General features: G+C 36.5%; 1 protein-coding gene across 1 annotated transcript in view; it reads right to left on the minus strand.

The window, feature by feature from the left end:
* The window catches only part of KCNN2 (potassium calcium-activated channel subfamily N member 2), a 71,548-nt gene that overhangs the window by 17,433 nt on the left and 26,881 nt on the right, over positions 1-27,234 (minus strand). Inside the window, exon 4 of the mRNA XM_058043933.1 lies at positions 8,437-8,578. Coding sequence (XP_057899916.1) covers positions 8,437-8,578 — 142 coding nt within the window. The remainder of the gene's footprint in view (positions 1-8,436; positions 8,579-27,234) is intronic.

Below are 27,234 nucleotides of genomic sequence, written 5' to 3' on the forward strand. Positions count from 1 at the left end.
CACAGTCTCTTGGCACTTAGTTCTGAATTATTGCAAGCCTTCTTTCAACTGCTTTAACAAAGCAAACTACGTCTTACACACATCAGACATTGCTGCAATGGTTATTTTCTTTACCTGTCATTCTTAAAATGTTACTCTGCTCTGTGTTGATGTAGTCCCTTCTCTATGGCATCGTATGCAGAACATTTGCCTTCAGTTGCAGTATTTTATGACTCCTCAGGGATTTCAGTTCTAACAAGATCTTTCAGACAAGATTCTTTGCATCACCTATTTACTTGGTAAAAGCTCCCAAGAAACATATAAATCTAATATATAATATTCTTTTAAAACCTTCCCCTTCTTTGTTTAGGATTTTACTTACTACAAAGCCTAGCAAAACCAGCGAAGGTATGTCAGATTCTGATATGCCAAGACGACTTCTACTACCCTACATAATTCCTCCTTGTTTCCCATTCTATTTGCTCTACGGGAATGGTAAACTCATCAGTAACTTGGACTATGTATTTCTACTGTCTTTATACAGCACTGGCATCAATAGGATCAAGAGTCCTGGAGGGCTACAGGAATATAAATAAGAATTAATAAAGGTGGTAGACCTGTATTACCCAGTTATAGTATGTACATCATACTAGACCTGACTTTCCTTTTCTCTTCCTTATTAAAGTCACACATCAATACATTACTACATGCCAGCTGAGATGCCTTTTGCTGTCCAACCACAACCCTCTGTCCTCTTCACTTTAGCAATCCACACTGAGCTTTCTGCTGATTATCAGCAGAATCGCCATATCAAAGCTGACTAACTAAAAGTTACTAGAGAGGATTTTACATTACAGTAAACCACACCTGACACAGCCATGGCAGATGGAAGGAAAAAGCTGGTGTTTCCCACAGCACACAATGAAAATGTGGCTAAGGAATCTGGATCAAGACCGTGCCTTTACTACCACTCACAAGTGCTAAGACTGAAGGTCCACACTGCTGCAAGACAGGGCTGGCAAAACTGCAGGGTTCAGACTTCAAGGGCAGCCTAGCATGTACATCTAACATTATTGTCAAGGTCCAGTTTCACTGACAGCCAGAGAAGCATTCAGCTCTTCACCCAAGGGTTTATCTAAGGCAAATAAAGCTTAGCACTGGCTGCATTTTCAGTTAGAACTGAAAGCAGCATTTGGTCAGTATAGAAACCCTGTTGTCCTCTAAGTAAATGCCTCGGGCGTTATCACTTGGTTCTTTTTTTGATAAGGTTGTGAAATACCTTCACACCACTACAGTCACTCCTGCAACCACCTGGAGGGTGCTGCTGGTGAGAAGGGAAGCAACACTGTGTACCAGTGCCTCTGTTGCAAGTCACCTGGGATCTCTGGTTTACTGGACTGGAATGAAGAGCAATCTTAAGTGCTGTAGGCGTCACAAAAATGTCCTGCTATACTTGCCTGTAGCTGAAAGAAGGCAGTTGCCACATTTCTTGCTCATTTCTCTTGGGATCCACTGAGGGAGAGAGAAGGTGCGCTTTGCAGACATATGGTTCTGGTGGGAAATTTAGCTCTGCACCAGAAAAGGCACAACATTCCTCCTGCTGCTCTGCGTAAAATGAAAATCCTGTAAGAATTTAAACAGGCATTTTGTTCATTTGGCTCTCTCAAAGGTGGACATATATGACCACCAGGGAAGGGGAAAAAATTTTTTTAAAAAAATGTTGCTTGAAGTAAAAAAAAACTCTCCAAAACAACACAGGCAGAAGCTAGGGAAGTGGTGCTGTATAAATGTGGGTTTGTATTTGTCACTGTTTACTGGGAGAGATGTATAACCTTGCAAGACTGAAATAAAATGACTAATATGACAGCAACTATGTTATCTCACCAAAGAGTGATCTAAAAAACCTTTGCATTATTTACACTTTCATGTATTCAATATTTGCCTGGCTACTATTGTCTTCAGTGGCATTTGTCTGCATCACATCTGGAATTTTACTGCAACATTTAAATTTCTGATCTATATAGGAATAGATGAGCAGGTTTGTTTACTTCTAATTAGTCCATAAGGTTTTTGGCAATGTTGTGAAAATAAGAATTATGAAGACCATTCAAATGTTATGAATAAATGTGAAATTGATTAACTAGTGTCACACATAAGAGTGGGTATTCATAAGTGAGGGTGAAGTAAACTTCTTGAAAAATGAAAGCTGGGTACTAGGAGAGACATCTGAGACAACACAGGACATAACAATTTATAACATGAAGACAGTGTCTCTTCTACAGGGAAACCTATAAAGGACTGTAGCGTTAATTAATGTACTGTAAATGTAGATTGTCAGAAAAATTAGGACAATTTTCAGAATTGTCAGAATCCCTGACAATTGAATATGCCCTGATGACTGGGCTTCTGGTAAACCTTCAGTGGTCATAACAGCTAAAACATCCCTGGACAGTTTAACCCAAAATTCATAAAAAACTTTTTGCTGGGCAAGGGTTGAAGTCTAATTTCCTTAAATGAGCAGGCTTAACAGCCTATAAGGCTGATGGGAAACATCACTTCAGTAATTCAGGATGAAAGCTACCAGTGATGCTCTTGTTCTTCACCTGTGTTGCAAATGCAAAAGTTTCATGAGAATATGTGTAAAAGTATACAAAAACTGTATTAAATCTAAGGTTATTGCAAATGAAATTACATTTTCTCAGATCAAAGAAGTTTTGCTGCAACAGTCAAGCTCTAGTCATACCTATGTAGACAATGAAAGCATGAGACAACTGCTTCTCATTCCAGCCAGGAAATAATTGCCTTTGAATTTACTGAAATGCATCCCTAACTAGACCACAGTGGGAAAAAGTTCCTGTGTCCTCTGACACTTCAAAAACTTCCCTGCTCTACTGGTACAAACTAAAGACCTTCTGAAGATGTCTTTTTCCTTAAATTTTTTGCTTTTGAAAGATGGTGAAACCTTTCAAGACGTGTTGTTTACTCAAATGGAGTAAAACCTCTGCCATTGACTCACTTTTCAGATTAACGTCCCCTCAACCACTACTTCAGGGATCAGGTTTTAAAGCTTCTCAACTTGATTTTGATAATTTATGATTCTTTACTTCAGCTAGAAATTTCACTCCAACAAGCCAAAGACACAAAATAATCCCAAACTACCTTTCTTCCCTACCAAAGTTACCATTTTTGCAATTTGTTGTGCTGGAACAACAATAGTAGAAGAGCGGACAAATTTCTCAGCAGCCCAGCTTTTAACAGCTTTACCCCTAAGAATGCAGGCATCATTAACTGTCTTCTCCATATAAAATTTCTGCTCAATACGTTGTCTACTTAAGTTCTACTATGATAGAAGGAACAAACACAATCTGTTCTAAGTCCTAATGTCACTTATATTTATTACTGAATTGTCAGAATCTACTGAATCACATTCTAGCGTGTATCTGAGACATGGACCCAAGATGCTATCAATTAAATGAAAAGCTTTTCATATTTGCTGTACTCTCAGAGAAGTAAAAACTGAACAGAGATCTAGATGTTTGAGATATCGTCTTATCAACAGAATGATGCACCACAGTGCTTTAACTTGATTTGATCATACCTTTTCAGCTTTTAAAATGTAATTCAAAATACATTTCTATATTTTATAAACCATTGTTTCTCTGACACACTACGCAATTAAACAACATGAACAAAAATTTTCATAAAATCACACATTTTAGACATTATTATGCACAATAATTTATGACCTTTTTGTACATTACCCATAAAGTTCTATAAAATAATTTCCATATTTGCTCGAATCTGATGTTTACCTTATTTTTTCTCTTTTTCAGGACTCATCCCAGAAAACATGCAAACAATGTTAACTATGCAGTTAGAATCTACTTGTTTATAACCTCTTTTTTCTTACAATCTAACAAATAATAAATTTCAAAAATAATACAGTTCAGATTTGCTACTTACAAAAAATAGGACGGTTAGAAACTGCTACTCTAAGTGCCATGTTCCTATGTTAGATAATTCTCTGCATTTGTTGGTAAGACCAGGCTGTCTACAATTATCATTTGCACAAATATCACAATTAAGCCTTAGATGAAGAGTCCTCTGTTCTTAAACTAGAAACACCTCATCCTCATCACTTTTTCCGTGATTCATAGCAAAGAAACCATGATTGTTTAGAAATAAATGCAGACTTCCAAAGGACATAAAACCTTCAGCATGAGAGGATTTAAGATGAGATGTTAATTTTTGATTTCACCATTTGGAACTAATAAAAACTATTGCTCCTAAAGCCAAATTGTACACACTGACTTCATTGCAACTACTGTAATAAGAATATTTCATCTACATGAGTGGTCTTCAAATACTGTAGTTAAAAAATGCCACTTAAAGTTTTTGCAAGGAAAAACTCAAATCTTGTCCACAGCTATTGTATACATTTAAGAAACTTTCTGTATTTATTTGGTTATTTCCTAAGCCTAATTATCCCTTTGAAGTTCATTTCAACAAGAGAAGCAATTAAAGTATAATTTTCACATTAGCAAAGCAGACACTTGAAATAATATCTATTTCATTTAAAGCAAACTTCATTGAATTATACCAAACCAACTGCATCCTGTGACAGGACAATTGCAATTCATCCATTTTATTTGCAGCAACATAGATTTGGCTTACATGTCTGCTTCTAACTGTTGGTGGGTGGCTTTGCAGAAAGATTCTGCATCATAAACTTTGCATCATACAATAAAAGCACCACCTCACCACATAATGCTGGGTCTAAAAGGAAAAATGTCCTTCTTAAAACTCATAGCAGGTCCTTGCATTTGCAGTCAGAAGAACTGATTGCCCTTGTTTTATTTTGTGTAACTGCAAAAGCTTACAAAGGTCTGCAAAAGTTATCCATCTCACAGTCCATAATTACGAAGCTTTCCATATCTTCTCACACTCTCCCTTACCAATTTCTACAGAACTTCTTTAAATTTTTGCTAACTTCATTAATCTCCTTATAAAGCAGGGAAAATTTTGCAAGCCAATCCAAGGCCTGAAATGCAAAGAGCCATTTAAAAAGCGGAAGCGCCACCTACACCAGCAGTTCCACTTAGAAACCATACAAGGAAAGTGTTCCACCTGCAGCTGAGATCACCTTGCTGATGAGCATCTGAGAGATCTGCCTGGGCGGGCACTGACCACCAGGCATGGCAGCTCCAGCAGGCACTAAACACATGCACTTTCAGTACACCAACAAGCTGCCTGGCACGGCAAAGACGCCACAGGCCTCCCTCTTTCCTCTCTATCCTGCTCTGAGAACAGTGACAGCAGCTGTATGTGTATCCGTCCAGCACACTCTTCCAGAGCTACCTAAAGTACACAAGGGGCAGAGAATACCTTTGCTCTCAATTTATAGCCCACCTGGCCCACAGTCCACGACTGCTGCCCAGTAAAGTTTCATTGGAAAAACACAGGTTGGTAATTGAGTTGAGGCACTCAGTTCAGTTTCACTCGCTTTTCAGTTTCACCTGCTTGACTGTAAAACATTTCTGCATTGACTCCTCTTTGTAACATGCTGTGTCAGTATTTTTATGAAAGTTTCATACATTTAAGTGCTTTGAAAGATCAAAATGTAAATGTTTTCATTGTTGGCTTTTTTTGTTCACAGGGTTTTTTTTTTTGGAGGGGGGGTTGGGGGTTTTTTTGTTTGTTTGTTTGTTTTTGTTTTATTTTGGTTTTTTTCCCCCCAATTTCTCTAATACATTAAACATATTTTTTTGCTATCTTACTCTCAACAATTCTCAAGGCATTTTTCCTTTTGGTATAATCTGAATATATGTAAATATTTTCCTATTTTCCAGCAGTGTGCATTTGTAGAGTTTAAAAGGTGTCACTTTACATCAGTGACCTAAGACAGCAGTAGTTACAATGTCAATCACCAACACAACTAGGTGCCACCAGCAGGCTGCACAAAGTCCACTTCTCAGGCTGGAGTACAAGGCAGAGCTCAGCCTGAGCACTCCCATTTCCATTGCACAGAAAGCAGCTCCTGAGGCAGAAGTAGGAAGGTAGACATGGCACCAGGGTCTACCTTCCTCCTTGATCCCTAGGGATCAAGACACCAAAGTAGGCTTCCTTGGGCCACCAGTTCCACAAAGCCAACAATAATTCTTCAGTTGTCTGTGTAACTACTCTTGTATTCACATGTATTTCTATTTATTCCCCCTTCCATCCATTTTAATAGGGACCTTACCCAAAAGCAAACACTCAGCAGTATTTGGCATTGATCACACTAATCCAATGCGTTTGCTGCTTCACATGCTAGGGAATTACACTTTACCTCTTAAAAGCAAATATATGTTTTTATTTTACTAGATTCATTCCACAGTAATCTTTGTGTGTCTTTTAATCAGATCATCAATTGCTCCTATTGAAATTAAAATCACTAGGTCTGTTCTTTTAGGATTTTATATTTTCCACAACAAACAATAACTAGTTACTGTACAAGTTTCAGAACAGTAATTGGTTTTAAAGAATGATATTCAAGACCTGTAAGCTTTTCGGTATTACAGGTTTGTCTAGAAGAGAGTTCATTATTATATTTACTGCGCCATACTTCATACTCCCCAGGTCCTTTATAAAAACAAAACAAAAGGCAAGTACCAAAAACCCCAGAATAAATCCAGCATCTGACTTCTTCTCATTGTTCCATGTTTTTTTATCTCAAAGATTACTTTAATGTAGTTAGTGGTTAGTCTTTCTATTGTTTTACCTATCATAACACAGCAGCTACTTGGCTCGTTTTCCCAAATTCATTACCGCGACATTCTGATTGGAGCCTTTGCTCTTCCAAAGCTGCTGCAGAACTTATAAATACTAAAAAAACCCAATCAGAGACATAAAGGTATCATCCATACATTTTACAAGTCTCCCAGTTGTGAAAAAGAGATACCAATGTGTGAAAACAGTATGTATAAATCCATACTTGACTTTTCCACGGAAGCAGTGGAAGTGACTTTGTATGAGGACTCTGTCAATTCTGCAATCCCTGCCCTGCAAGGTGGCAATAAACACTGCTTCTCCATCCCTTTTCCTAGTGAATTTATTACCACATTTCATTCTCTCTGGCATCAATATCCAACGCAGAAAGGAGCAAAGGTAAACGCCCCAGAAGATGGCAAATTTGAGTTCAGCCAAGAGCCTTTAAAAAAGCCCCCGTGAGTCCTTCCTCTGCTTTTAGGCTGTACCTTTCAACTCTACTGCAAACTCTGTATTTAAGGAGATATGCATTTACCATCTTTTGAAAATATATTGGAAATCTTTATCAATCTTTATCAATAAATGTCAATAAACTGAAACCGATCAGGTTTTTGTAAAAGATTATTTTGAAGCATTTGTAAAAAAAAATCCTTAAACCTTACAAAAAAAAAAAAAAAAAAAGCAGCTTTTTTTTCTCTCTGGACATAAAATGTACACTTATTATAAATGAATCTTCTATCAACCTATCTGCTCAAAAGGGACAATGCTTTGACAGTATCTGCTTTCAGCCATAATCCCAATATAGTTGTTTTAACAGAGGCAGATTACTTATACATGCATTACTTATAATCAGTGGCAAAAATTCAGAAGGAAGTATGTATCTTATTGTTGCATACTGTACATACATGACAATCATTCAGCCTTTCTCATTCACAGGGACATTTACACAGAAGTTGGTACAAATAAGGGTGGCAGAGTCCAGAACTTGTTTACATCTAATTTACTGTAGATAACTGTAAATTTTCCCACCATAACAGTACATTGCCTTACTCCCTGCCCAACTTTGATCAAATTGTGCAGCACAAAAAATTAAAAATAGACACGAAATGCACTTAATAAATATATATTGAGCATGCATAACCTAACAATTGCTGCATGGTATCAATGGTAGCAAAAGGTCTCACTGTTCAAATAGCATAACATCATTCCACTTAAAGCAATGGACTGCTATGAATAATGTATTATTAGACTCGTAAGAAAGAGTAGAAAACTATACTCAAACAAAAGAATTTAAAGAATTTAGCCACCATTATGTCTCTTTGTGATTAATTCTAAGTAACTCATAAGAAATTAAGAAATTCATAACTGAAGATCTGTTATTAGTACTGGTCCAATTATACATGCCCAAAGATCATCAAGATGATATGATACCTTAACATCTAATGGAAGACTTTACTGAGATTTCTGAATTATGTCAGGGTGCAATTTGTTTCTCTGTATTTCATTACACAGCTGCTAAATTTTTGCTTAAAGAAAAAGAAAACTCTGTTTTATTACTAGGAATGAAAGACTTTGGGTATGGTCTGATTAAGTACACCCTCTACAAGACAGCTGATGAATATTTCTTTATGACTACCAAAAGTTTTTGGCTTAATTTCAAATTAATTAACAGCAATCACAATCTCATATCCAATTAATAAATTCACTCACCATGATTCCAGTAAGTAAACAGACCCCTTTTCCACAGTATGTATTTGGTACCATATCCCCATATCCAATGGATAGAAAAGTTATTGAAATCAACCACATTGCTCCAAGGAAATTGCTAGTAACATCCTGTTGGTCATGGTATCTGAAAAGAAGAAGAAAACAATTTCTTTATCATGAAAACATTTGCTAAACTATTGTGCTCTCTGAAAAAAAAATGCATTGACTGGTCCATATGACCATTTTTGTTTACAATCTCATTTTAAAAGCAGCTGTAAGGAATTAAATATAACTCAAATACAGGAGCAGTAATGGATCAGAAGATATAAAAATAACACCAGTAGTAGAAATAGTTTATAATTCAGTATTTGGTTATTACTCTAAAGCAGCAGAAACCTCTTTGTTTTTAATATAATCTCTTCACCAGGGTTACAAGTCCTGGTAATGCTCTGCAGTAGCATAAGACCCCAGAACACCACAGGTGCTGCAGTCTGAGGCAAATATGAGAGTCAGAACGGGCTGTGTGCACAACCAGACAGCAGAGTACATCTTCATCTCCTTGGCCTAAACGCAACTCTATGGTCAGAAATCCAATCCTAAAAGAACACATAAATGCTGACTTAGACAACCCATGGTCTTCTCCCTCCTTCTACAAGTTCAAGGTAAATAAAAAAGTATGCCATTGTATTTCTCACCACCAAAAGATGTTTACCTTAAATATAGCAAAAACTCCCTTTAGTGTTTAGTCAGCTATTATGTGAAATTTCACAATGTGCTGTTTCTTGAATTAGTTTCAATATTATAGTAGAATATGTTCATTTTTCCTTTCTAAAAACTGCTAAGTTTAGATAAATAATCTTGTCTTCACATGACATATATACTGTATAGAAGGTGAAGATACATTTTATGTTTAAAAACCTGTTGTCACCACTCACTCTGTGATGGGAAAAAAAAAGCCTAACAGCCTAATTAGGGTGGAATTTTGCTTCCTGGACAGGGCAGCCCTGCCACAGAGACTACCTGCAGCAGCCACTGCAGACTCAAGGTTGCAATCACCCCCGCAGCTGCTGTGAAGCCTCCGGTTAACTAAATGCTGTTAGATTCCCCAAAGGTATTATTTTAGCCAGTCCCTAAATCCATGTCTCACAGGGGGTCACAGAGGGCCATTTATTTAATTAGTTCACAAATCCATAAACAACCTGCATCCCACAACTGAAATAACCACTTCTGTTTCCTTCCTGTCCGGACTGCAGTCTCCGTGACGGACCAAGAATGCAGAGCAAGCACAGAGGCACTCTCAGGAAATTCCCTTTTCTCACACATGTAAGATATTCACCATAAATGTCTGCAAAATACTATCTTCAAAGTCCCACCTATGCTCTGATGATTGCAACAACATAAAAGCTCTTTGACTGCCAGAGACCACAGCAATCACTCCAATCAAGTCTGTTCCACACTGCACCTGGATTTTCCTCTCTCCTGGTGTCAGTGTTGTCTCTCACATACTTTATGCAGATTTTTCTGTTTTGCCTAGAACAAAACTTAGAAAAATGTAGTAAAAGTCCACATTTGGAGGTCCTAAGGACATCAGCAATGAAAACAGCAAAAAGAGTTAAAAAAAAGAATGGCAGATTTAGCTCATGACCACAGAGCTTTGCATGTAGCAAAACACAATCGGACATTGTTTCTTTTTCTAGACTGCACTAAATGTTAGGGATTTTAGTCTCCACTCAAGAATCATAGCAAGTAACAGCTGTGAAATAAATATATGGATACAGAGAGAGAAACACATTTGTCCCATCCAGGAGGCAAGAAGAAAGCCTGTGCACCTATCATGGTAACCCGTACAGAGTATCAAGAGATACGATCCATAGGATCTGGATGAACTTCACAGAAGGGTACTAAAGCTACAATACATTCTAAGGTTAGCAATTCAGGCAAATATTAAGAAATGCCCACATAAATATTTATAACACATTGCTTTAATGCCTCTATTTGGATTTTGAACCTGATCACTTCCATGCTTCATATGACTGAAAACAGAAGAATCAAAGACAACTCACTAAGTTCCAGAAATAAATAACCCATAAGAATATTAAAACTACTTTCTTAAGTCTTGAACAGAAACGGAAGAGAAAATGGGAGTCTTTATCCGCTTATCCTCCTTTACCCATGTCAGAAAACACACAAGCCAACCTACACATAGGTTCTTTAAAAAAGGTGACATAAATTTTAAAAGGCACATCAGAAGTTTTACAAGCTTCTTTGGAGACATGGAGACAATTAAGCTTCCCTAGATTAACTATTCATTAAAGCTATCTACATCAATATTTGTTAGCACAATTCAAGGACCTGTTTAAATGTTTCCATCCTAGTTGTTAGGTCAGGCGTCCTGGATTTCCTACTCAGAGTATTTTCACCTAGTTATGATTTAAAGGCTATAGTTCAGCAATCAAATGTTGCATGCTTAATTTAAAAATCATCAGCAGTACTTATTAATGAATTTACTGTGATTAAGAAACCAAGGCTATGGGAGGACATGAAATAGTTGCAGTTATTGCTGCAACTGCTCCAGCACAGTAAAGCATACAAATTACATAATTTGCCTAATTTAATATTTAAAAAAAACTCAAAACTTTTTCTCTTGCAACTGTACATGGAAAGTTGAAGGGCTGACTTCTCAAGTTAAAAATCTGTAGGTAAAATTGAGACAGTATAAAAGGGTGTCACTCTCATGATAATCCTGTAATTTCTTTGACATATTTTTAAGCAGGTAGTTTAGTCTTGTCCCATCTATTTTGTAACCTCACTTAAGATTTTTTAATCTCTTTGGTTAGCAGTTCTGGTATATGTCTACACGCGTTGGATTTTCGTAAGATTACTGTTGTGTTTGCAGAGATTTCCAAGTACTTTATAAAGTCACCAGGCACCACTATCACCTGGGACTCAAGCCTGAACCAGGAAAGTCAGGACAGTCTTCTGCTACACTGTGTCCACAATCAGGTAAAAAAAAATATTTTGTCTGCATCAAAGCAGAAAAAGCAATATCTTAAGAAAGTTGTATTGCAGAATCTTTATTTGTACAGTCATGGAAATGGCTAAAAACTAACACCACAGGCATTAAAATTAATTTCTTTTGAAAAAGGGGAAAGAAGTCAACCCACTGACCTTAGATGTGTTTTCAAAGTTATCCCAGCATCAAAGAGTGAACTTCTACATTTATGCAGGGAATAGCCAAATGGTCACAGCAGAAGTTAAACTTTGTCATGATTTTCTATAAGAGCATCTCTAATGCGTGACTCCAGAAGTCACCAGAAGACCACATAAAAGCCATTCCTACAACTGTATCTTTCACTTCACCACTGAGATTATCCCCAGTAGAGCCAATTCCAGTGGACATTATAGAGAGCAGAAAAGCCAACCACACCAGCACAGGAGCAGAGCTGTCTTGTTCTCTGTCAGCAATCACAAGCCACTACAAACATCTCCTCATTCCAGCTGGACTGTGAAAGACAGCTGGGTGTAACACATTCCAATATTCAACTGTAGTTTTCCCAAAGTATCCATTAATTCTACATCTGAAACTTCTGAAACCCAATAGGAAAACACTTTACTATGAAAAGCTAGGAAACCTGAAAGTTCAGAATTAAAGAAGTAGTAACAAAGATTTCCTTTCAGTGAAGAGTTTCACACAAAGCAGAATCTTGTCATGACCATTCAAATTCCAAAATGGAAGATTTGTTGTCATTAATTCTTATTTATATACAGGTTTTTATTTTTATATTTTTTGTATTTTTTAAATTAGTCACGGCAAATATATTCATATAAATATTTAAAGCCCATTATTCTTAATCAACAAAAAGCTGCATAAGAAATATTGTGAATCACTTGAAGATAAGAACTAGTATTAACCTGTATTAAAACTGCATCTATATACAGTTTGATTTTCTTGATTACACCCAGACTCACACAGCCGCAGAATAAAGGGTCATTTACAAAAGCTATGTATTCCTGCAGTGTACAAAAATCATTGGCTGAAGTCACACAGGCGTAAGAATTATTTATCACACTTCTTTTCTAATAAGGGATATGTCAGCAGGCAGGCAGTGCTGCAGCTGGAACACACTCTTCACCAGGCAATCATCATCCTGTGAAACACCACCATCCAGTTCTCACCAATCAGCACATATAAGTCTTGACACCACTGTAATTTAAACCAAAAATAGCTGAATGATTGTATTTGTGAAAAAATAGCATGGCTCAATTCTTTCTCAAGCCAAACTGAGTGGGAGTTTTACAACTCATCTCAGAAAAATATAAATATATTCCTCACGCGACAATGCCGCAGTGGCTTTGTTTGTCAAAGAAATATTTCAAATTCTTTATCAAACAGCAGTCTTCTTCTGCTTTCACTGTTAGTGTCATGATTTTCAGTACTGTTTCCCTTCCCTGTTTGTATGTGATGAAGTTTCATTTAATTGGTAGAACATCTGCTTTTTAGCTGCACATAATTATCACAAATTCACATCTGGACATCTAAGACACATTCATCTTAAAAAGAGATTAATAAGAAGTAATCAAGTATAACATTAAGTTTGACCACCAGTGCATTAATTCACACTCAGCAGTTCCAATTCAGTTACTCTTGCCTCCATAAACAGCCTCTGATAACTTTGCTATTTTTGGTTTTGCCTCCTTGAACAAGTCAAGGAAAGAAGTAAAAATTAGTAAAAAGATGACCATTTCTGCTGCTTTTACCATAATCAAGAAGAAAGTCCTGGCAATGGCAATTTAGGCTGAGGGGTTTTTTTTGTCAAACGTTGAAATCTTTTAGACTATTAACAGCTGGAAACTGATTTATCCCAGTAAATCAGAACGTGTCAAGGCTCTGTTGAGGAACTGATCGATCTAACCACCTATTAGAGCTCCCCCACAGCATCAGACCATTCTGTTACTGTCTTTTTACTCTCAGTTAGATGGTTAGTACCAGCAGCATTTTATCTGTGATGGTAGCAGAGATGTCTTTGTACTCCTCCCTTTCTCCTGTTTAAAAGAAAGGAAAGAAGAAATCCATAATGGCACATGGAAGGAACAGTGGGGATAACTCCAAATATCCAAAGTCAATGGAGGAAATTTTTCCTGCCTTGATGGGCTTAGGATCAGAAGGGCAGCTTGGAAGAATGTATGCCACTCCTTATCTTTTTCCTAACACTGCTGTTGATGTCCCCCAAATATTTACGAAGAGCAGCAAAAACATTCCTGTCACAATAACTTTAATGAAAGTTATGTTTAATGTTTAATGAAAGTGCAAAACACCACAACAAATGCCTGCATTTCAAACAGACTGACTCACAACATTAGCAGTTGTGAACCCAGTCAAAAGTAATGGGTAAGAGTCAGTTGACTGGATTGCTTCTACCACATCCAAAAATGTTCATGATTTTTCTGCTAAGAGCATTTTCAGGCTATTTACAAAAAGCTAATAAAACCAATGTGCAGTATTCTATGTAATTAGCATGTTATTTGCTAAGATGAATGAAAAATATAATCTAAAAGAAAACAAAAGGACATGGGGAGAAAAACCAACACAAAATCAGATGGGTGAGCTAGTATGTTGTAAGAAATTTTTCCATTACTTTTAATATAAACTATAATTTAAACATAAGGGTAAAGACATAAAATTACCCCTAGCCTCTATCAGATAGCCACCCATCAATGCTTGAGCAACAGATAATCCACCAGTAAAGAATAAGAAATAAGAATTAAATGCCATTTTTACTAAGGATGCCAAGACTTTATTTGTCTTCCACTGGTGGCAGCCTTGTCTTCAATGGTGCTGTAGAGAGCTAATGCTGTGCTAAATCACTATACCTGTGAATATTTTCCATCTTTCCAAGAGAAGCCATTCAGTTTCATGCAAAAAAGCTGCTGAAGCTCCTTAAAAGTACCTGATCTTTTTTTTAAAAAAATGTGCTTTCAATAAGAGTGTTAAGAATGTTAAGGAGAATCTGTTGAATCAACTCTGTAAGTATTGGGAAATTGGGAAAGGTTTAAATTTGTGACAGACAGCAATCCACTAGAAAGAATAGAGATAAAGATAGGAAAGCTCAGTACCAACGTATCAAAAAGTAATCCTGCAAATAAAGTGGTGACTACTGGTTCAGAAGGTCTTGACTATGTGAAAAAATAATGTGTCTTATCAAAGTTTCTAGAGAGTTTAAGGAGAATTTTTTCTTGCCTCAATTAAGAAATGCACCCACCTCTCCTCAAGCCCCAGTTTTGGTACTTATCCCCCAGTACAGGCATATTCTTACTCCCACTGTGTTCTTTTCAGCAGTTTCAAGCTATTTTGTTCCTGCAGTGGCATAACTGAAGTTGTGATTTGTTGTGACTCAGCAGAATAAAGAATATACCTAAAGCTCTTGGAAAGCTGTACAAAAAGTCCTGAGCTTTGCCTACAGAAGTGTTTTTTAAACATATAATCTGACTGTTCTGAAAAATAATTAGGTTCACTGTGCCTAAACATGGCTCATTTTAATGAAGTTAAATGTGCACAACGGAACAGAATGTAAGGCATATAGGAATACCTCTGTATCTCCCAGAGGTGAAAGCTGGGACTAACAGCAGCAGTTCCACAACTGACTCTTCTCATTTCAAAAAACTTACAATTATTATTCTGTGTACAAAATCCTGCTTAATCTTAAGTATTTGGACTAGGACATTTTATTACATTCACACCTTCTTCCTTCAGAAAGATCTATCTTCATGTTGCAGAGTCAGGAGTCATGTGCACGTCAGGAATTCAGCGTTTCCCAGCTCTGTTTCTTTACATTTGATAATATTCTGTCACCAATAAAAAGAGTTTGCGTGTTCCAAAGGAGGGCCTTTAGATTTTAAAAACTCAACTCTCTAGCCTTTCCCAGTTTCTATAGACACACCCAGACTCTGCAGAATAACTAAGTATGCTTTACATAAGCTTTAAGAGGCAAAATCAGGCTCTAATGGTTGATATTAGTTGCTGGATCAGGAATAGCAATCAGCACCAAAACAGTATGGCATGAAAAAATATCCTTACTCATGGACTTTGGCATATGTATTACAATGTGCTCCACAATTCCATAATCACATGTGACTTTTTGGTCTTCACAAAAAAAACACATTAGTATCTTTTCCAATGGAAAGCACAACTGGTCACAGCATAAAATACCTCACTGGCATAGCATTTTTAACCTCATTTTTCTGGAAATGAAATATCACATTTTAATTTTTCATAGCTCTCTGACAGACTCTTTGGATGAAGTTAAGATTTTTTTTTTTACAGCTGATGATTATTTTGGTGGCCTTCACCTTGTGAGCTCTCAGCCCCCAACCTCCCAGTTTGATTGGCCTGTATGCCCAAAGCTCTGGCTAAAACCCAATGAACTCAAAGTCCACTATAATCACTCGCATGTTTAAAAATAATTCTCTTATATTAGACATTAAAAAATTGCATAACACCGAAATTCTTCATTTTGCCAAAAATAGTGGCATATCCAAAAGAGGCAAAATAGCCTCTTAAATGCATCAGGCTTTCCACAAAGCACAGGAAAAATGAGTAGTTGACACTCTTTTGTCACTTTAGCAGCTTAGTGAAGAGAGCACTGACCATGGGGAGTGAACTCCTTGTCAAGCTCTTCTTAAGCACAAAACTGATTTACATCAGCATCTCCATCTCACTGTTCTACCTGTTAGTATACAGGCTAAGTACCCAAGAATATGTTTTTGAAGCTATTTGAATTTAAAATCAAATTTAAAATGACTCTTTAATCCAGTGGAGAGACATACTGTCTGAAAAGCTTCAGAAAAAAGCTGATAAGAGGAGTGTGTATGTTAAAATCCTTGAGAAGCCACACTTTGAGTAAACATTAATTCTGCTTTGAAAGCAAAATTCAACAAGTAATCCAGAAAGGACAGTGACTGCAAACACACTAACTATTAGAAATAAAATCTGAAATATCCAAGAGCTGCTCCTCCTGTCGTTCTGTATATTATCTTTATCATAAATTGTTCTGTAAAGTAAGCTACTATAAATATGCAGTTAATGTGATATAAAATATATGAAAATAGAAGAAGAAAACTGAAGTGAGGAAAAATTCCTGTTTTTCAGTACTTTTTAATCTTATTTTAAAAGATATCCCTGCATATTTATTTACATCCATATTTTTCACAAAGTCTAATCACTAAAATTTGTCAATACAATGAGAAGGAATTTTATTTCTAAAGTTTACTTCGCTTTGATTTTTTGAGGTCCGCAAAAGCACTGGCTAAAGCTGTGTTATGATAAAAATATGAATAATTCAAAATCAAAGAGTTTATTAATGAGCTCTACTGTGAATCATTATATTCACTGGCAACTAATTCTAACCTTTCTAAAATTTTCCCTTATCTTGCATTTTGCATTTTCCCTGTTGCTATTTTATACCTGAACCTCTCTCAGAAGGAGGAAAGATTTTTTTTAATGGAGATTATCAGAATCAACTGATATCTAAAGATTCTGAATTAGTTTTCTGAAGAAAAAATTTAGAAATAAAGTTTTAGAAATTACAAATAGAATTCATCATAATGGACTTTAAATGAAACATACCTTTTTTTTTGTGACATAAAACAGCAGAACAAGGTAAAAGTTAGCCTTTTATGGATGGAGAAAACAGGAGGAGGTGAAATTATATAGCAAAGATTATTCTGAGTTCTTCAAAAAGATTTTCCGACAAACAGAGCATTCTGAATGCATTTTTCTCTAATGGAACTAATTTACCACCACAAAATTTATTAGTTCTGTAGCTGATGTATTACCATCTATAAAAAGAATTGAAGCACAAGCTCATGTTCATAAAGACTGCTGGTTTGGGGTTTTTTTATCCAAAGTTCATTGGGATATCAACAATTTTACCAACATATGCAAGTTCTTTAATGTAAAGGACACTGGGAACAGATGACTAAAATAAAATAAAATAAAATAACATGCCAATTCCCTTTCCTTTAGAACTGAAAACAGAATACTGGATTAATCAAAATGTATGTTCTGGATAAACTGGAGAATAAAACTGGTTTAAATAGGACAGCAATTTACAAATAAACATTTAAAAAAAATCTAGACAGAATTCATTTTGTTTAGATTAGAGCAGAAGCTTGCAGTCAGTGCAAGTTTCATTGAGTTACTCAGAACTGGGGACCAGTTTACCACTCTGTATCAGGAACACTGCTGCAGCTATATGCTTAACTTAAATCAGTCAAATTGAACTTACTGTTGATTAAATTTTAATTTATTTTATAAAAAGGAATGACTGTATTTACACTTTAGCTTCTGTAAGTCACTGCCTGAAACCAAACAGATTTTACTGAATATTTCTAAAGACAATTCCAAACCCAGTGTCTATATACTTTTGAGAGTCAGCTGAAAGTTGTACCAGATCTCACTAACAGTTCATTAGTGAAGTATTGGGGACTACACCTTTAATGTTCTGAAGCATAATGTATAAAAAAAATAACTGTGGATTGCTGAATGGGAAAAGAAACAAAGAGAGCACTTGTAACAAATATTTCCCACTTACTTTTTACGTATGAAATTTCAGCATGAGATTGTAAATATTTAAGGAAAAAACCCTAGGGTTCTCCTTTTTGAAATTTTGTTCTCTTTGTCAAACCAATCAGAAGGCTAGGAAAATACTTTGGAGTAAATTTTTGTGATTAACGCAGAGATGTTCATTTAGAGGGATTGAGAAAGGTTGTCTACACAGAAGACATTCCTGTGACTCTTTCACCGCGTCTTACAGCAGACTCAGCTCACACGCACCAGCTGCAGGATGGACTTCTGCCACATGGGCCTCAAGGGAAATGCAAGTTGAGAGAATACCATAATTTCAGATAGGCTAGAAATAATGCAATAGGGCTACATGTAGTACTTTACTCTGGCGTGGTAATAAAGGAACATCATCCTCATTTGCTTATACAGACCTCTGCAGTGTCACATTTGAAGACAGATGGGTTGCCCACCTAAATGTAACCAAAAAGAAAAGGCTTAAGAGACCTTCACCATAATACGTTAAGTATGCTAGATGCAATTATGGTTTTCTTTGCTCTGTTTTAGGCCTTGACATGTTGTCACCAAATTCTGTCATACTGTCAGTGTAAGATTATATGTAGTCTGAACCTTGCACTTTCCCCCCCCTTTAGTCATTAAAAAATAGCAAAATTTGATGTTTTGCTTGTCAGACAGAAAAAAACTTGCATTTTCAATTTGTTTTCCATTTGCTTTCAGTACAGAATAACTTTTGTAGTGATCATCTTCATTTTAATGACAAACATTTACCAAAAACAAAGGACCTTCTACTATTTTCTCTGAAGACTATGAAGATGACAGAACCCTTTCTAATGATATTTTTTTTTTACCAAAACCATTTTGCTGCCAGATATCTTGGCCTTCATTCAAGACTTTCTGACTGCATTTTAACTGCTTTCAATGAAGCACTGAAGAAAGAATGAAATTCTGTGCTCCAAAGGAACTTAAGCAGATGACATTTTCAAAAAAAGAAAAAAAAATCCACATATTTTCACTCTGTTTTTAATGGAGGGGAGTACTCTGGTTGGTGTGGTAGCAGAACTTACCTTTTGTGCTATCTACACTTGAAGCATGTGTCCTAGAGTCTATATGTAAAACGTGTTGGAAGAGTCCATTAATAATCCAGAAATTATTTAATGTCTATTGTTTACACCAGTGGCAAATTCTCTGGAAATCATACAGCAGATATGTGAGCTATCTATGTGACTTTCATGCTTCAACCCAGTTCCTTGGTCAAGATTTAAACAGGCAAGCACATAATCAGGTGCTATGCTTAACTAAGAATGTACACAGTGGGAACATTCAACTTTGGGACTGCTTGTTAGGAAAACTCGATTTAATTTTAACTCCTACTAATTATTTGTTTTTCAGAGTGTTTAATGCTTCACAAAGGCTGCCAACATAATTAGCATTAAGTTACAACAACACGCTGGAAGATGAGATGTTAAACAAACTTGAAATCTAATTTACAATGCTCTCTTAGCCCTACAGATGAGATGAGCTCACATATGGGACAAATACCGAGAAAGTGTAATATGCACAAGCGGTCTTTTTCTAGCAAGAATAGTGCTCTTAGGGAGCTATTATGCCTCCTCTCTTCACTTGTTTGACTTGCAAGATTTACAAATACAAGAAAAACTCAATCCAGTTGAAAAAAAGAATCCCAAGCATTTTTAAGAACTCCAAATATGACTGGAGAGCTGCAACTTTTACGGTATTTTAACTGTTTCAGCTGCCCTGCTTCATAAAAAGTATCTGAAATTATAACTTGAAAGCAATGCAAAAAGTAACAAAAAGAGATATTTATTTGGGGCTTTCTTCCCTCTTCATTTTAAATGAGAAATGAAAAATTTCTTGCAGGTCAAAGACACTTTATTCCATTACCAAAAGTCCATGACATTAAAGAAAAAACAAGTCTGAGATCTCAGCATATTTGTTTTGGAAAAGAAAAACTAGACACTGAGCTGTAGATGTTTGTCTCATTTGAGTAGAGTACAGGCCATGTTATAACTAAGCTGCATCTCTGAAGCTACAAAACTTTCACTTTAAAAATGTAAAACAAGGATATGTTGAAGATAGATCAATAGATAGATAGATACATAGACAGACAGACAGACAGACAGATAGATAGATGTATACACAGAAAACTTTTCCTGTAAGAATTCAACTACATTTGAGTGTTACCTTTTAAAGAATTCAAAACCATGATGTGACTAAAAGAAAAATTATCTTTCATGTTTAAAAGAAAAACCCCTTGGTTTTCTCTAGATACATCCTTTGAGTTCCAAAATTTCAGTTGTGACTCCCTTAAAGGGGGAGAAGAAAAAGAATTCCAACTACATGGATTAAAGATCCCTGGAAAATACCTGAAATCTATAGTCTTTCTTTTCCATGATATACAGCTTCTATCAATTCGTCTCCCAGGTTCCAGAGCCCTGACTAGAGAAGTACATGTGGAGCAGTGGTACAGCCACAAGGACTTCAGCTGGGAATGGCTTACCTATTCTGAATATCCTATCCAAAAGCATGAGAAAGAAAAATGTAAGCATGCAGAATTTACAACATTTCCTCTATTTTCATACCTCTCACCTGGTTTCTCAGAATGAGCATATCTAGATTGCATCACTACCTGCACAATAATTTGAAACAATATAAAACATCAGCACTGCAATCACACTTTAGTAGAATCCTTTGCTCACAAAGTTCAAATAAATTTTGTTATTCAGAACAGGGACATCAGACCAAGCAACAGCAGTACACATGATTCTATGCATGACGTAATCACAAAGAGCTTAAATGACTTTGGTCAAGGTCACAACCGAACTGTAGGTCGGATTCTCTAGCTCATGCTATTTCAACAAACAGAACACCTTTTTTTTGTCAGTAAATAATGCAGTTTGTCACCAAAAAATATGCACTGTTTATTGCTTTTGTGACTTTACACATTATTTGTATATTTACCATACTTTTGTTGGTATAATAAAACCTTCACTCCAGTGTTCTATACTACCAAAAATGCTACTACCACTGTTACCTCAATAACAGAAGAGTGCTAGGGTTGATCCTACTAAAACCAAGCTAACATTATTGCAGTCTACATTTTTGTTTTCCTTTGGAAAAAAAAAAAAAAGAAAATAAACCAATAGAATATGTAATTCCCGGTACAGATGGTTGTGTCTCCTGCAGATACTAGCTCAGGACATAGCATCTGCTACTTTGCCTATTATCTGTGATATACGTGATTTTCTACAAATCAAGAGAAATCGTTGTCCACATCAGAAATACAATCACTGAAGGACAACAGTGTCCTGCTGAGGTACACTGACTGCATCAGCAGGTCTTCTGCCTCCCAGCACACAAGGAACAAGGAAGGCAACTGATGTGATCTGCTTGCAAGGAGAAAATACCACTCTAAAAGCAGTATTATTAAGAACTATCATGCACATTTTTTTGTTAAATCCTTGTGGGAAGGCTTGGGAAAGGATGAAAATTAATGCAGAAGGTATTACTGAGAGCTGACAAGTATCAAGGTGTTCAATTAACTAAATGTAACATATAATTTGTCTTTAAATGCCTTGGAAAGAATCTACTGCGAAAGACTGCAATTTAACATCAAAGTTTAAACAGTCAGGGTTACAATTTTAGAAGCTCATTAGTCTGAAGGTGCATCGTGATTTTCTGAAAAGATGAATGATTAAAAACAGAGTTAAAAAGAAAGTACATTTGGGCACGAATACTTGATCTGAAATCTCTGTTCGATTTCAGAGAATGTTGTATCTCTGATTTCAGACTGTGAGAAGCTTTGCCTATTACATCCACTGCATTCTTTTTAGTACAAAATAATAAGAGGTCACCTTTAACTCAAGGAATTAGAACATCAAGTATCCTCTTTCTGAAATGCAGTGAAAAGACACATTGTTTTTATTAGAAGGCTATTATTTACTGTAAATATTTTGCAAGGTCGTTTTCCACATGTACTACTGCCAGCCCAAAAAATGCAGAGTCCAGCTCCTGAACTGACACTAAGGTCCGTGTATATATTTCGGGCAATTCTGGACAAGTCAGGCCAATTAAACTAGAGTGTCTACAAACTGGCAAATTCGGGTTGCTCAATAAAAACAAAGAATGCAGTGACTGGAGAACATGGAACAAAGGTTAATGTCATCCTTCTGCAGCTACCAAAAGCAGGCCTGAGGCTTGGTGGCTGCGCTTGCAAAGAGCACCTGCGGCAGAGCACACTGCACAGCCTCCCACCCCACGGCAGCTGGTGAGGCGTGTGGTGCCACAAGCCCACGGCCAGGCTCCTCCCTCAGGCGCGCTGCATTCGACACAAATTCAAACACTGAATTCAACACAAAGCAACCGACCCGCTGGCACGACTGACTGTAACCAAAATACCTTCCATGCTCTGCTGTACTTTTTGCCAGAGCTGACCAAGACAGCAGCTTCTCTTCTCTAGAACTCGTGTCCTACATCCCCTCTGTATGTACAAGAAAGGTGACGGCCAAAAATAAGGAAAACACACTCAGGCAAATTCGTCCTCTCTCCTCAAGCAGCATTAAGTTGCAATAAAACTAAAATATTGTTTCTCGCCTCTACATAAAATTATTCAATTTAACTTTTATACAGCAGCTAGGAAACAATGTATTTTGACTCTTTGATGCTTTGATTCATTAAAAAAATATCCAGACCTTATTGGACAGCCAAAACACAGGCTGGCTCATAGTTCTTTCTGTAAACTACGACAAGGTACTCCTTCTAGGTGTCTCTTGTGTTTATTAAAAAGATAAGAGATTTTACAAATAATAATTAGGCACTGGTTAAAGTGGTTTTTTTTAAAAAAATGACACTTGATATCACAGAACTGTTAACTCCTAAATTATCAAGTTATTCAATCAGCACCCCTTTCTGAACACAGATTTTTCACAGCAGAAGCTAACTTATGAGATCACCATACAGGTTGAACCATATAGTTTTGGCAGCTGAGTCCCAAACTTTTAAAGTTTTTTAGTCACATTTCTGTTCAACTGTTTGCTCTACTGTGCAATGACCAGAAGCTCACTACATTAAAACCATGTCCCTTGTATCCTTCCTAGTCTGCTGTTGGATGTTTCCTATGAAAGAAAAACCCAACCAAATATAAAAGGATTTAAAGATAACGAAAATAAAATCCAAGTTCAGCTGCTGTGCTCAAGTAGCAAGATACAAGTGTTTCATCATATTATAAAATGGATATGCATGTTTTAGTAATGCCTTGGGTAATAGTCACTCATTTTTGTTTAACTAAAAGGAACTGTATCATCTCTTCCTGAAAGGTATGGTCTATAACTCAAGGTTTCAAGGTCATTCCCAATGTGGAAAGGTAAAGTCCTAAAGAAGAGGAAAAAAAAAAACCCCAAAAAAAGAGGGCTAGCCAAGCTGGTTGGTCTCACTGGAAGCTGGAAGATCCTCCATCCATATCTGGAGAAAACATATCTGGAAAAAGCCCCACAGCAGCATGGCATGGGTATGCAGGAGCACAAAGGGAGCTGTGGAGAACAGACCTTTACTGCCTATCTCACTCCTGCATGGCCAGGAAAACCTCTTTTAGTATCTTACTGGGCTAGTGAGTGTCCTAATGCTTAGTCTAGTAGTACACTAAATTCCATCTTAAGGTTTTGGATATTTTACTTCTAGTAAGTAAAAATTGCTTTGCAGTTTCAAGCTGCATATACCTCGCTTGTAAGGTCTCTTTGCACCTGTTGAAGATTCCCAAATATCCTGCTGCAAAAGAGGAATGACAGCACAACAGGGAAGGAAACTGAAGCACAGGTATGGTATAGTAAGTGAAAGCCCTTGGATTGCAGAACTGCTTGTGGAAAAGCTGAGTTTTAGTATTCCAGCCTTATAGAAAATCCTGATCTTTGAAAAATTAAGTTCATTTATCCAGTCCTACACGTAACTTTCAAGTCCCAGGTTTTTAAAGTTCTTCTGCCTTGTACTCCAAAACTGTCTACAGCTCAAGATATTTTTAATGCAGCCAATATAATAGACAAAACAAATTCTATGGAACTGCACTTATATCTACTCAAGTTTAAAAGTATTAAGATGTTTTTTAACATGACCAATGGCCTACTTTATAATGTCATCAAGCAAAATAAGCACGGGTGAACAATGTATCATTGTACTCCTATGCCTGGGAAACATAATCTTGAAGTATGGCATACCTGAAATATACATCTCATTCACTTCATATTAAGTGAATACTTTTTTACACTTTTGGCTGACCATGTTTGTCATAGAAGACTACAGTAACACTAATATTAATAAAAATCTTCTGTTCTGCAGTTTCACATTTTATAATTCTTGTTTGTGTATTAGAATAGGTTTTATTGTTTAAAGACTGCATACACTGGCTTTTATTGCTATTTTCACATTTTAAGTAGTCTTTTGCAAGTCAAAGTTATTCGTAAATATTTACTTAATTCATGGAATAAATAAAATTTTTAAAAACAACCGCCCTCACAAGCAAAAAACCCCAAAACATTGCAAAACCAATTTGCAGGCCTATATACAATTCCTGATACTGATACTTAGGTTTGCACCCAAGGCTCGTGCCAACAATTTGACATGATTTGCACGATTACCCAGGCAGATGCAATCATTTTAGCCCCACCATCAAAGGACTTGAAGCTAATGCAAGCTCACTGGCTTCCACAGAGTCTGCAACCAGGTTTCAACCCAGGCTGTAGCCCCACGGCACTGACACCCTCTATTTCTGTGTGTTCTTAACCTATTCAGGTACCTGCTGCTCTGGAACATTTGGAGGACTTTTTACCTTCCCTGCACCTTCCCAGTGATTAGGGACTGATCTCTTTTTCTGCCAGTCTTGGCAGCAGCAGATACCCTTAAGCCCTGAGTCACAAGCACCGTACACAAAGTACAGTACAGAGACTTCTCCTCAGTCCCAAGGCAGCCTGAGGCGAGACCGCAGCGCTGAGCACGGGGCCTGCACACGCCTGTGGGAGCACAGCTTCACTGAGACCACACAGGGCACTTGGAGGTCCCACCACCAAACCAGCACGAACATACTCCCCTCTGCAAGTGAGAACACGGAGGCTCTTGCCCTAGGCTTCTCACTTGAGGCAGGGAGTACAACAGGGAAAAGAAGCCAGCTAGCAGGGTGTAATTCCTGCCTGGGCAGTGTTCTCAGCACAGGCTGTCAGCACAGTTAGCATCCATCAAAACTGAACAGTTCAGCTTAAACTGCTCTATCAACACATGAAGGCATCATCTTCATCAGAACACTACCAGCCTTCAAAGTGTTCAGCTTCCCTTTTTCCTCACTAGAAATTACGGCATTTATTAGTACTGCAGCATCATATATGTAAGTGTTATTCTTGGACATCACTGTGCTGAGCAGTGCGCAAACACAGTTCAAAGACAACCCCTGACCCAGAAACTTGCAACCTAAATAATCCAAGACACTTGTCCAATTCGCATTGCAACGATGCCTTTAATACCCAATTAATATACTTCAATGCAGTTAACTGCTCTTGTGGAAAGCCACAGAAATTTTGTCAGTGGATTTCATTTATCACAGAAAAAGGCTTAAAAAGAAATATTGGATATCAATCTGGGTTAGAGAAAAAACAACTGCAAGTAGAGTCATGTTCTATTGTCTCAGTAAGAAATGTTCTAGATTGATCAGCCTGAGCTCTGAACTAGTATAATATCACTGCTTTGTGGAGCACAAGTATAAATGAGGACACACACCAATACTTACTACTTCTAAGTGATGGTGCAAATCACTTACTATCTCAAGATCAGCTGTAGTAAAAATTATAGCTGATTTTAAACTTTTAAAGAAAAAAAAACTACCCAAGCAAGAAAAATCTGCTGTTGAGACAATAAATTAAGAGGGTAAAATCACAGAAAAGGAAAATAAAGAACATACGAAATATTGAAAAAGCACCTCCTCATGTTTCCCACCATTAAACAACTAATTTCCTTGAATTTCACAATTTCACAACACTATCTATATCCTTGTATGGACCTCATAAATTTGAATTTTTAGGGCTGAGTCGTAAATTCCCAATAGAATCCACTCTTCAATATCTAAGGCTAGAGTCAGCATATTGGAAGCTTATTCGCAGTGAAGTGATAACCATGGCCTATACTCCTCACTTTGCTCAAGAAGTGAAAGAGAACCAGTAGAAAACCTCAAATTCACACTTCAGGGTGCACTTTTCAAAGATGTTGAACTGTTGAAGCAACGAATTCTATTTTGAAGTAACAAGACATGCCTTCTGCTTCAGTATGACCCTATTTTATAAGGATTGCTTTTGGGGTACTATGTCAAATAGCTTTCACTCATTTTGAAGGAAAATATTTTGAATAGTTTAAAAGGCTAGCCAAAAGAGGGATGAAAAATTCAATTATCACATCTAAAAATATGAGGATCAGAATATATAACTTTGGATCCAGTAATGAAATAATGGTTAAAAAAAATTCCATAAATTGCTTTCTTATCTGAAAGAATTTGGAGCGCGTACAACCATTCGTATTGACCAGAACAAAGACTGTTCTCTTAATAATGTTTTATAGATTCAAGATTAATTTAAAAAAAATCTTTTCATCCCTTAAAGCAGGTAAGTACTTCCCTGTAAGTATTTTCATTCTTTTCAGATTTTTCTGCTTAGAAAAATAGTTTTCACTTTGCTTACTACTTTTGAACTGTACATGAGCTCTTCCACTTTATTCTATTCTACAACTGATATACATATAAGTCCTTTGTAAATAATAGGGAACTTAACCTAAGAAAACTTTTCTTGCTCTAGTTAATCTGAAAGAAAGATATTTTTTTCTTTAATTAAGCAAGTAGAATTTTTTTTGCTTGTTTTTTAACTTTTTGTCTTTTGCACTCCCTCAAAGTTGGATCTGCTATTTTTGGACTACAGAAACACTGATCTTCTTTGGCTTGATATATTTTTGTGAAGGCATGACTATATCCAGTGACCCTTCATCAGTTATCGCTACTTTCCATATTTATAAGGAAAATTCTAATAACCTAAACCAACTGAACAGTATTCTTACTTATATCCCAAACTTATTTTGCTGAGAATACACAAACATCATTTTCAAAGGGAAGGAAAATATGAATTTAAAAAAACAGCAAACTCTACATGCATCAGAAGCTGCATCTGCTTTCCCCCTTAAATATA

This window comes from Melospiza georgiana, chromosome Z, assembly GCF_028018845.1.
Source record: "Melospiza georgiana isolate bMelGeo1 chromosome Z, bMelGeo1.pri, whole genome shotgun sequence".
In the NCBI taxonomy this organism is placed as follows: Eukaryota; Metazoa; Chordata; class Aves; order Passeriformes; family Passerellidae; genus Melospiza; species Melospiza georgiana.